This window comes from Adiantum capillus-veneris, chromosome 26 (assembly GCF_014529385.1).
Source record: "Adiantum capillus-veneris isolate H3 chromosome 26, ASM1452938v2, whole genome shotgun sequence".
NCBI classification, from domain to species: Eukaryota; Viridiplantae; Streptophyta; class Polypodiopsida; order Polypodiales; family Pteridaceae; genus Adiantum; species Adiantum capillus-veneris.
Genome location: NC_140956.1, coordinates 39,197,399 through 39,209,443, shown reverse-complemented (window position 1 = coordinate 39,209,443; position 12,045 = coordinate 39,197,399). Strand labels below are relative to the sequence as shown.

Sequence of the window (12,045 nt, the reverse complement as noted above, 5' to 3'; positions counted from 1 at the left end):
ACCTAGCTAAGCATAGCCTTTCCTATAGTTTCATCAAAATTTTAATGATTTTCCTATTATCCATAAGCATACTCCAAAACATTGTCTTTTGTCTCCTATCCCTATGAGACTGCAATTGAGTTAATTTTTCACAATCATATTTTCCTTCCTTATAGAGAAGAAATTTATCATTAATGTCGTCTACTTTTTAATTATTTACATATTAAGAACAAGTTCTTGTTTTGTAAGATATTTTGCAATCACAAATAGTTTGAATCATTCACTTCATAAGTTAATAAACAAAAGTTGTACACTTCCAATAGGATGTAAAAATCAATTTTTAAAGACAGAGAGAGTCTGCTTTGGTGCCTGCTGGCTTACTTCCATCTTGTAATGTAGGTGTTTTCTTAGGCCTTGCTGGTACCAGTGTTATAGTCTCTTGTATTGCGTTTCAGAACGTCATCCAGCTTCCCAAACAAGCGCTGTAGCAAGACAATGCCACATGATTCAAGGAATGACAAATAGATGCTGGATGTATATCTAAGTGAGTGAGAGGTGTGTATGTGCAAATGAGGTGGATTAACACGTCCATGGAGGTGTGCATGTGGAACGAATGATTTCCCAAGGCAGTCACTCATCAAAAGTTTCTTATGTCACTTGCATCCAACAGACTATCTATAGTTAAGCAAGAGTGACATCATACACAGCTTGAAAAGGGACAGGATAGGGAATGATCCTTGAAGGGACGGGATAGGGAATGGTCCTTCAAGGACCTTTCCCTGAAGAACCATTCCCCGTAATATGTGCGACCACATGGCAACTGGCTGCGACCGGCAGAGGCCGAGAGCCATGGTGGGAGCACATATTACAGGGGAATGGTCATTCCCGGCCGTCACATTCGGGGCATATGGAGGCCAATTACTGTGCGTGCTGGTGACTGCAAAAGCGACAGAAACTGCACACAGTTATTGCAGATACTGCACAATATTCTGTCTGCTGAGATGGCGCAGATCGGGCAGCTTCAAAATTCCGCTCGCTAACTTGGCATAGATCAAGTGCTGCACTGATTCCTGACGCAGGCTGAGTTGACATGATGTCATTGGTAGCTGTTCATTAGTATTCTGGCTACTGACTTGACGCAAATCCAACAATTGCTGGCAAGTATTATGGTGAGGAATGGACACTGAACGGCCGTGCAGATCCTCTGCCCCCCCCCCCCCCCCCCCCCCCCCCGGACTGTGATGGCCCGAGAATGATATTAGAAACAACGAGGTTATGATAGGAAAACCAGAGGAGACGGCCTTGAAAGCATCTCTTTTTGCTGATAAAAGGAATGCTATTAGCCATGTGAAGACCCATTTTTTCTGTATTCAAGAGATATGAGGTCTAGTACTCATTCCTTGTACCAGCTAACCGACAGAGATAAATGCAACTAAGTACACCTCAGGGCATTAGCATAATGGCATAACTCATTTTCTGTACCTTGATCCCTGTTGGCCAACACAATCATTTCTATGCATGATCCATTTTCAAGCTTCCATTCCCCGTTCCCCTCCCAACTTCCCGTTCCGAATCCGCATTCAATGTTTTATACGTAATTTTATACGTAACAAGGAATGGCAATTCATGCCTGTTTCCGCTCCCCATTGCGGGTTCCGATTTTCCATTCCTGGTAACTATGTCATCCATGCAATTGCCTAGTAATCCTTTCGAACTCAATGCCCTTCTATTTTGACGTAAGACACCCGACCCAGGAATGGTATGCTGCAGTCCAATTTCTGAAGTGGTGGCCTTGCCCAACATAATGCACAAGTAGCTCTCAGTTTGGCGACCTTGTCAATACCTTTCTTCTTGCCATGATATATCCTACATCCACCATTTGGCCATTCTCAACAAGGTGATGAATAAAAGCCTCATGCAATGTACCATAGAAAGACCTTGTATATCAAACGTGCTTTTGAAGACCAAAGAGACAATGTCCTGTGTTGGCTTCGAATCGTATTCACACCACCCTAAACCGGAAATAGCATTTTTCCCCACCGGTATTTTGATAAATTGTCTCCATTTTCCCTGTATTTTGAAGAAGTAAAGAGATAGGTTGACCTTGAAGCTTCGCCTGTCGATAGAAACACACTTGCATTTGGTGACAGCAATGACAGTTGCAGCACGAGGCTTATCATTCAGCAATGCTAGTTCCCCAAAATAATCACCGCGCTTGTATTTCTTCACAACATTACCCCCTGTTTTTGCCTCTGCCTCTCCCTGTTCCAAACACATCAGAAAGTTATTACACAATCACTTGAATCTTACTGGACTGCAGAATTTCCTTCCATAGTGTGGGTATAGTTATTCACTTCCACACAACCTAAGTGAAATTGACCTCCAAAGCACACTAGAGGAATCTCACAATCATCTCCCACATAGAGAACCCTACAGGAAGGGTGGAGTGAGACACACCCCTGTGTCTCAACAACATGAACTAATGGACAAAGAGCTGAAAGAAACACCTATGGGATGGGAGTTTGGCTAAGGCCTGGATGTAAGGGTTGTCAATGGAAACATCTTCTTAGGGATTGCCCAATTCTTGCATGATGTATAACCAAACAGCCTACGACACATGACTTAGACATTGCAATATTTTGTTTTCTTGCAAAATGAACAAAAGCTTTTATCCTTGAATGCACAGACCTCAAGGCAAAAGGACAAAGCCAAAGCCGGATACAACAGTCGAAAAGAAAACAATCCAAGGCTTAATACTTGGATTTCCAATCTCCTAAATTTCTGAGGTTCTTTGCTTCTCACTTTTTAGAAGACTCAAGTTTGCTCGTGCTCTTGATTGGTTCTCTCAGTTCCCTCGTGGATAGATCTCTGAGGTCTCTTAAGATTGCTCCTACAACATTAAGAACTTCTCTTCTTCTTCTCATTCTCTTCTTAGGAAGGAAAATGCTCTTCAAAAGAAGTATGTTCGGTTACGCTACTACTAGGGGTCGAACAACCAGATTGATCTACAACAGCAGCAATAGAGGCTTGGCTCTGCTGAAGCAGACAGGATATTTGGAAAGTCCACTAGTATAGATAAGCCAAGGCAATTCTGACTGCCTGAATTTCTTGCATCTCCTTTTCTTGGCCTCTCCCCTTTATAATTCTAGCCTTTACTTGAACACCTTTTACATATTCAAAACATACCCTCTATGGTTAAGAAAAGAGAGCTATATTCACTATCATTCAGACTTCTCCCAACAAAATGCTGTTGTTACGACTTATGTTATTTCTTGAATGCTATGCTAAGACTCCGAAAAGCTTTTAAAAAAATGCTGACCTCTTCGAGAAGATAAAATTTTTCTCCAGGGTGACCTTCCACCAAAATTTCCTGGCCTTCCTCAAAGTACTCAGCCTCCAAAACGTCAGCTATTGCTGCTTTCTCATACTTGTCAAGGGTCTGCAACATTTCATAATTTTCAAGTGTTTATTATATGCTGAATATACAAATTTTCCTTGCTGCCCAATGCTCGCATACAGACACACAGACCAAATTGACCATGTGCAGCAATTATATTTACAAACATGTATGCAAAAACAAAAACATATACAAAGATCGCTTGCTTACACAAGACTGTTCGAAGACTGTGTCGACTTGTTCAACTAATTCAGTATTCGGTAGGACACTGACGTGTCAAGAGGACAATTGTCCCGAAACAGCCATAAACAATTTTTTCCCTTTTCAGCAGAAATAATCTGGTGTGGTTGAGAGTATCAACAGTCACAAACCAATAACCAAAATCCGAAGATCGTTCTTCTCTTAGCTCTATAATATTTAGAAACATGAATAATGAATTGTCAAATTCTGGACCATCCATACACCTCATAGATCTCTTCAAGATTTATGGCTTCTCTAGTGCATGTCAAGCTCAACACATGGTACGCCTAGATGACTTCTCGCCTATCAAAAGTATATTTTATCCCTGCTTTTAACTGTGGCTAGTATTTTGTACCAAAAGATTATCTTTTGTATCTATCATGACCAAAAGCTAAAAGAACAACTTCTAAAAGCCATCAGAAATAACATTGAAGTGTTTTGGTACCAAACTAGTGCTAACCTTGAAGAGAGGGACATCATCCAGGAACTTTTCATACAATTGCCTCTTCTGACTAGTGGTGTGCAGCAAAATCGTTCGAAACGTCATCCTATCCATAGCCCAGAGCGTACAGTTTGAGCTTGCCTAGCAAAAACAAGTTAGGATTCTTGGGAAACAATCAATTTGTAAATGAGCTGAGCCCTTTGAACAAGGTCCACCTTAACAGTTGCTGCGCGTGGTGCATTGTAAAGCAAAGCAAGCTCCCCAAAACTGTCACCGGCTGTGTATTCCTTCACCATGTCTGGTTCAGTTTTGTCAGGTCTTTGCAAGTATACTGCACAGCTACCCTCCTGTGCAAACAAGAAGGTTGAGAGAGTTGACATTAGTCTTTACATGCCAAGCATGACAGCTTGTTTTACAATGTGAATGCATCTACCATTAGTAAATGGGGAGTGGCAAGTCTTTCTAAACAGGGTATGCTGATGTTTGGATCAAGAATTAGTAGTTTTTTTACCAATAACAACATCACACTCCACAGCCAATGCAAAGTTCATACAAATCACCTCCAGCAGATAAAAATGGTCACCAGGATCACCTTGCTTGATAATCACATCATCCTTGTTGAATTTTACTTCCTCCACTGCATCATTCACCTGGTAAAAGGTAAATGGATCACAAAACACCTTGCAAAATAAAAGTAGCGGCAGGATAAGTTTGAGACTACAGATAAAGAGCTATAATGGCAAGGTACTCCCTTATAGTGCTGTTGCCTCGTACGAAAATGGATTGCATGCATGGGCAAACATAAATTTCAGGCAAATGCCAAAGATTTTATTAATGTGTCTCCATCTGTGGATTTGCACAGACATGCCCTTGCTCGCAAAGCATCGCTATTTCCCACACTTGTCGAGCAAAGACAGCCATGGACAGTGATGGTAGCTTCCTTGTGTGAGCATGTGGCTACCTCCTCATTTGGACACTGGCAATCATCTTTTTGGGAGTTTGTGTTTGGGAAATTGGATGGACGTATTCCTAGTTGTCCTTTCATCTCTGCTTTGATATCGGACTGGAAAAAGGTCAGCTTACATTTGTCATGGGCTGGCCACACAGAGTTGGAAGGCAACTCTTTGAGGATGGAGAGTATTCACTGGAGCAGGGCATTCCCGCTAACTTTGGTGGACATTTCCCACGACAGGCTTACTTTCTTTCTCGTCGTGGGCTGCATGTGGTTAATGATGTCGTGGATTCAAAAGGGAATGTGGTTCGTTTTGATCAGACTGCACGCCGTTTTGGCTTAGGCATGCATTATCGGCCTCTCTGGAGATAGCTGCACCTCACCTTGGCTGACTTTCTCCCCATTACACCTCTAGCTGATGGATACCGTCTTTGTAGCACGGCTACATTGTCATTGGCGCAGGACAGGTAGTTAGTTTCACTTGGGTCACATTTGGTTAGGAGTTCACACTGGACGGACTCTCGCCTGGGCAGTGACACGTGGCAAGTGATACCGATGGTGGTCTACTGGACACCGTGGCTGGATCACCGCCACCTCAGTTTGGAGATAGGCTTAGCTCGATTGGGATATCCGCTAGCCGTTTGTGGCTCTTTAGGAGATATACATGTGTGGTTGGAGATAGCACTATCATCATCATCATCTACTTTGTATAGTCGAGCGTCTTGAGTCTGGCGTCTTGAGTTCATGCACAGCACGTCTGCACCATCCCTGCACATTTGAGCCTCGACACCCCCATTGTACCCGTGACTTTTGGGTGTGGAGCTGCGTGTGTTGCCATGCCAGAGTCTATACTGGTTCTTTTGAGTTAGTCGAGTCCCAGTTGTTCAGGTTCTACTGTTGAGTCGCTATGTTCACTCTGTTACAGTATTTTCAGTGTTTCTATGCTTTTGGAGTGAGATTTCACGCACATTGCACTGAGGAGCACCCACTATCGAGAGCGCGACACATTATCTCCACTACAGTCTTGTGGATTGTTGGCGACTACAGCATCTGAGATTCACTACTATTTTTGCTCGCTAAGTTTACAATATTTTGTTGCCTGATCCCTGGCTTGCAGACTACTACAATGCTTGCAGACTACTGCAATGCCCTATGGTCATTACAACGTTCCACAAAGTGGTGGCAAAAAGCCATTTGGAAGAGGCACTTGCCTCTCTTAAGGAACGTTTGTGTTTATGGTGTTGCTTGATGGATGGGCTACTATACTAGTTGGTTCTTTTTTGAGCACCCGTAGCATCAGCTTCTCGCGCTATGTTCGGTGCTCCGCTTATGAAGAATCTATCAAGCACTTGCTTTGGGATTGTCATAGTACCAGAGCTTTTATTGCTCGGGTTTCTATACTCATGCGTCTCCATTTTCCCTCAACGGTGTTTCAAAAGAAATTCTGGCTTTTTGGATTTATGTCACTGACACTTAAGCCTTTTGCTGCTTTCTTCACATGGGTCAAATATTGGACCTACTAGAGTATTTGGCACCAACACAATACCCGCATGTTTGACCGCATTGCTATGGACCCTTTCCCCTACTTCAAGATGTCACTACGGCAATCCTTGCGCTTTGCCCTCGATGCTGGGGATTTGTCGCATGGGCTCAGCATAACCGCGAAACGTTTCAAGGCCGAAACGTTTCACCTTGCAACGTGGTGTTTCACCACGAAAAGTTCAGTCCAAAATTAGAGCACACTGAAACGTGAGACCGAAACGTGCATTTAGCAGCTTTGAAACTAAAACTCAGGTAACTTGTTGTTAGTGAAACGGCTTGTGTTTCACTTGCTGAGCGAAACGTTCCAAAGCCCGAAACGTTTCACCTGTCCCGACCTGTTGAAACGCGTTTCATGGGGACGCTGCCTCGGCTTTATCAGCTTTCCTGTGTTTGCTTTTAAAGTTTTTCATACTTGAACACACTAGTGTTCACCCTTATGTATGGGTTTTCCTCCTTTGGAGGTTTCCCACTTGTCAATTAATCATATGCAGTTACAAAAAAAAGTGTTTGTGTGTCCATGTGTGCATCCACGCTCCTGCACGTGTGAGTGTGTGTACGTGTTTTGGTTGGCAAAAGGCCGTTCAAGCTTAGGAGGAAAATTTGAGGGGTCTTGCTTTCATTGTGGTAAATTTAATCATATGCAGTCTGGATGTCCACAACCGCATTAGGGCCTCCAATCCCACTTTTGTTGTGCCCCAACAGGAACATCCTACCTCTACAAAGTTGCCATTTGATCCAAAGGCTAAACAAGGTGACACTATTGCTGAAGCACATGTAGCTTTGGACATAGGAAAATTGAGGCAACCACCTCATATTAACTATGCAGTCTCATCTCCCACATGCTGTCCTTAGAGAGAAAGCTAATACAACGATCAGTGATAAATTGTCTATTTTTATGGTCATTTGACACCTAAAACAATTTGATGTTAATGTGCCTATGGGCACCTCTCTTTGATTTCTTGATTTGCTCACTCTTTTATAGATATTGTACATATGCGTTGCTCTTTAAAAACTGTGTGTGGGTTATGCAATCATGACAAGTTGTACATATGCATCGCTTTAAAAGTTGTGTGTGGGTTATGCAATCATGACAAATGGAGGCTAACCTGGCACTATGTGCATACATGTAAGGCTGACATTGTCGCTATCCAAGAGCATAATCATAATGAGTTTGCAGGTCAATTCTCATACTTCGCAGGTTATTGGATTGTGCATGCTGGCTGTGTTGATTCTTCGGGTGTTCTCATGATGATGCACAATAATCTGTAACCTCTTGATTATAATGACCCAACAGGCAGTGTCCAATGTCACATACCACATCATGTATGCGAATTTACCAAAGTGTATGCAAATACTACATTTGTGGAGAGAGGTTGCTTTAACAAGTAATTTTGGCTAATCTTGGCATTCAAATGCCTTCTTGGCTTCAGATTTTAATTAAAGCAGAGTCTAGCAACTCTTGGTCACTTGAAATCTGTTAGATGGGATAGTCTTACAGTTCAATGTGTTGTGGAATTTTGGGACATAATCAACCAATTGTTGTTGTTGATGACAAATCAGACATGGGATAAGCAATCCTTTCCTGATTCTTAGAAAGAGGGGCTTCTTAAGTTTGTACCCAAGCAGTCTATATGTGAGCACTTCTCCCATTGGAGACCCATTACTCCCATGTCTGTTGTTCACAATTTGTTTGCTAAGATGTTGGTTAATTGTATTACAGACTGTCTACTTTTAGGTTTCCATGAGGCACAATGTGGGTTTATTTCAAGAAGGAAAATTGTAAATAATTTGGTGAATGCCTTCGTAAATGTGAAATATGCTGTATATTTGTGTGAGGAGGATTGTCTCATTTGTTTGCACATGTCATCGTAGTTCAGAATTTCAACATTTATGCTCAAAAGCATCTCTTATTCACGATAACTGGCCCAAAAGCAACACTAGTTCAAAATCCCAACGCAGAAAAAAATGCAACGCTGTTACGCCAACACCGATATGGCGCCACATCAGCACCCGCTATGCCCGGATTTTGCTCCGCAATTTGTGGATCTGCCACGCCATCTTTGGGCTCTCAGGTCTGTTCCAATCAGTGGTTCGCATGCCATGTCATCGGTTTGTGACACCCATACTTGCATACTCACCTCCTTCAATTTCTTCTTGATTGTTTCCATTTTGGAGACATCTCAGCTCAGCATTTTGAGATCTTCTATGGCTATCTCTAGCCTTCTTGCATGGCTTAACCTATTTTGGGTGGCTGTCTGATACATTATTACAATTAGTGGAGGTTTTCACTAGAAAATTATGTGTGTGTGTGTGTGTGTGTGTGTGTGTGTGTGTGTGTGAGAGAGAGAGAGAGAGAGAGAGAGAGAGAGAGAGAGAGAGAACACAAACCGTACAATTTGCGCCTGCTCCGGATCCAAAAATTTAAACAAATAGTTTTCTTTTAAAGCTTGTTGTATGCGCTGCTTGGCTTCTTCACTCTTTAGAATGACCTGACATAGATTGAAAGAGACCCATATTTCCATAAGGCCTTAAAGTTTCTAATGTGAGTATAGGGGGTGAACACTACTCTATTTTGTCTGAAAATGTCATCACTTTTCACAATTCTTTTCCGAAGCAATAATCATTTGACTAAAGGTAGAAACTGTAAAGCTAATGCTCAAGTACGGTAAATAACAGAACCAAACAGAATACCTTGGGACAAAATGATTCAATTTCTTGCATACTTGTTACTTCTGCACTCACGGCTGATCTCCGTTGAAGGAAAGTTTTCCGCCTTCGAAGTTCCTCCTGATCCAATGTAAGGCTGTGTTTTGCTTTCTAACAAACTGATAAACCTTCCTTCAAATAACCAAGCGAACATAGAGAAAGTACCTCTTCACTTGATGCATTACTTTTGCCAATACTGAAGGTGGCCATTTTCGATACAATTCCCTTGGCTCCACCTTCTTTGGAAGAAGACATCTCTTGTCTAGAAAAGTTTGTAAGTCAGTCTAAGTGATAAGTTCGTTCTAAGTGCAAAGAACTAAAAAAGCAGATTCTCTCTCTCTCTCTCTCTCCTTCTCTCTCTCTCTCTCTCTCTCTCTCTCTCTCTGAAAATTTGGCACCCATTGTATCAGTGATCACACATACCCCACACAGTTCGAGCTAGTAGCACTTCTAGATTCATTTCTTTTTGGTACCCAGACACGGTACCAGAATCACGAGTTTGTAACGGATTCAAAATGACCTTTTTGAAGACGTTAATATATCATTGTAACTTTGTGGTCTCATAGGTCACTTTGGCCTTTTGAAGACGTTAATATAACATTTCATTTCATTTCATTTCTCTCTCTCTCTCTCTCTCTCTCTCTCTCGCTCTCTCTCTCTCTCTCTCTCTCTCTCTCTCTCTCTCTCTCTCTCTCTCTCTCTCTCTCTCTCTCTATTAGATTCACTATTTTGTAACTGATTGGTCTCATAGGTCATTTTGGCCTTTTGAAGACGTTAATATAACATTTCATTTCATTTCTCTCTCTCTCTCTCTCTCTCTCTCTCTCTCTCTCTCTCTCTCTCTCTCTCTCTATATATATATATATATATATATGATGTATGTGTGTGTGTGTGATTTACAAAAAAAAGTGTGTGAGTGAGTGCTTGTGTGTGTGTGCGCGCGCGCGCGCGCTCTTGTATCCTCAGAGCACTTTTGCAGGTTTGTTGGGTGGTTCTCTCACAAATGCATGGGCTCTAGGACGTTCTATCACACAAGGGTGTCCTCTTAGTGCTTTGCTTTATGCAATTGCTTCTCACCCCTTGCTCTTGCATCTTGAGGCCCTCACTTCCTCAGGCCGTTTGCATGGTCTGGCTCTACCTTTTGGAAAACACTTTATAGGACAAGCCTATGTTGATGACTCTTTTTATGCCCAGAAACGATAAGGAGGATGTACAACAGATTGTGTATGCTCTGCATTTATTTGGCTTGGTAGTTGGACGGACTCCATGTTAATTTTTGTAAATCCAAGTTGCTGCATCTAAATGAATTCAATTGGCACAAGCTTCTATGGCTAGGAGAGGTGGTTCCCCCTCAAGCCATAGTACGCCACCTAGGATATCCGATCAGTTGGAATCAAAAACTCGGCTGGGTACTCCCCTCAAGGTAACTCACTTCGGTTGGAGAGTATCCACTAGAGTAAAGGATTCTCTCTTTCTCTAGGTTGGTAGTTGGACTCCATGTTGATTTTTGTAAATCCAAGTTGCTGCCTCTAAATGAATTCAATTGGCACAAGCTTCTATGGCTAGGAGAGGTGGTTCCCCCTCAAGCCATAGATGATAGTACGCCACCTGGGATATCCGATCAATTGGAATGTGTTTGCGGCACAGAAACTCGATTGGGTGCTCCCCTCAAGGTAACTCACTTCGGTTGGAGAGTATCCACTAGAGTAAAGGATTCTCTCTTACTCTGTTTCAGCGCTCTCCTAGACAAGCATACTTTCTTTCGCAAAAAGGGATTTGCCAAGTTGACAAGTGGTGAATGACTCGGGATAGGTTCTTTCTTTTCCTGCTGCTGTTCTTCATTATGAGTTGGGACCTCATTATCGACATTTGTGGCAGCAAATTCAGCAATCACATGCCGATGTTTCCCTAGTACCTCCATTACTTGGGGACTCTCGCCTTTCTGATTTAAATCTCGACCCTACTAGGCTGGATTGCATATCAACTGGGTCAGTTTATGCTTTGTTGCAATCAGATGCACGGATTGTGTCTTATGGAAATCAACTAAGGTCACTCTCCAAGTCTCCATTGTGGTGGCAAAAACGTTATCTCGCATTTGGAAGAATCACCTACCACTCAAGGAATGCATTTTCTTATGGCGATGAGTAGTGGGTGCTCTACTAGTTTGTACTTTGTTGCATGTGCAACGCATTGCCTCCTCTCATTGTGTCCATGTCATGGGGTTGAAGCCCGACGAGCTGTTACGCATTTGCTTTGGGATTGCCGCTGCTCTCGGATTTTCATCAGGCAAGTGTCCTCTGCTCTGCGCCTTCGTTTCCCATCCGGAATCTTTCACAGACGGTTCTGGATTTTTGAAGTCCTCCAACCGCCACAATCTCCATTTGAGGTCTTCTTCAATTGGGTCAAATTTTGGGTTATGTGGACCATATGCCACCAACGTAAATCTCAGATGTTTCATGCACTAGAAATTGACCCTTTCCCTTACTTCAAGTTTTCGCTTGGACAAGCTCTACATGCTTATGATGTGGGAGACGTCACTCCCGAAGCCTATAGGATTTTTTGTGATTGTTTCTAGCTGTCGGAGCATCATGATGCTCCATCTTTTGTACTTCTTTATTGTGGGTTTTCCTCGCTTTGAGGTTTCCCACTAGTAAATTAAATCAAGATTTACAAAAAAAAAAAAAGTGTGAGTGTGTGTGTACACCGAGCTTGGGAAGGGCCTGCTCTTGTCATGGAAGTGTGCATTCTTGTGCAGGAACTTATGGACCCTGTTCCTCAATATGCCCT

At 42.5% G+C, this 12,045-nt stretch overlaps 1 protein-coding gene across 3 annotated transcripts in view; it reads right to left on the bottom strand.

Moving 5' to 3' along the window:
- Positions 1-252: 252 nt before the first annotated feature.
- Positions 253-12,045, bottom strand: part of LOC147423291 (cAMP-dependent protein kinase regulatory subunit-like) — a 31,145-nt gene continuing 19,352 nt past the window's right edge. The window contains exons 2-10 of one of the 3 annotated variants that reach the window (XM_086501758.1): positions 9,424-9,520; positions 9,244-9,339; positions 8,946-9,041; positions 4,619-4,708; positions 4,274-4,405; positions 4,077-4,199; positions 3,299-3,418; positions 2,083-2,241; positions 253-461 (exon numbers count right to left, since the gene is read on the bottom strand). In XM_086501758.1, coding sequence (XP_086357884.1) covers positions 387-461; positions 2,083-2,241; positions 3,299-3,418; positions 4,077-4,199; positions 4,274-4,405; positions 4,619-4,708; positions 8,946-9,041; positions 9,244-9,339; positions 9,424-9,513 — 981 coding nt within the window. In that variant the 5' untranslated portion in view covers positions 9,514-9,520 and the 3' untranslated portion in view covers positions 253-386. Of the gene's footprint in view, positions 2,242-3,298; positions 3,419-4,076; positions 4,200-4,273; positions 4,406-4,618; positions 4,709-8,945; positions 9,042-9,243; positions 9,340-9,423; positions 9,521-12,045 lie in introns of all 3 variants that reach the window. The other 2 variants (XM_086501756.1, XM_086501757.1) reach the window with 2 other exon arrangements.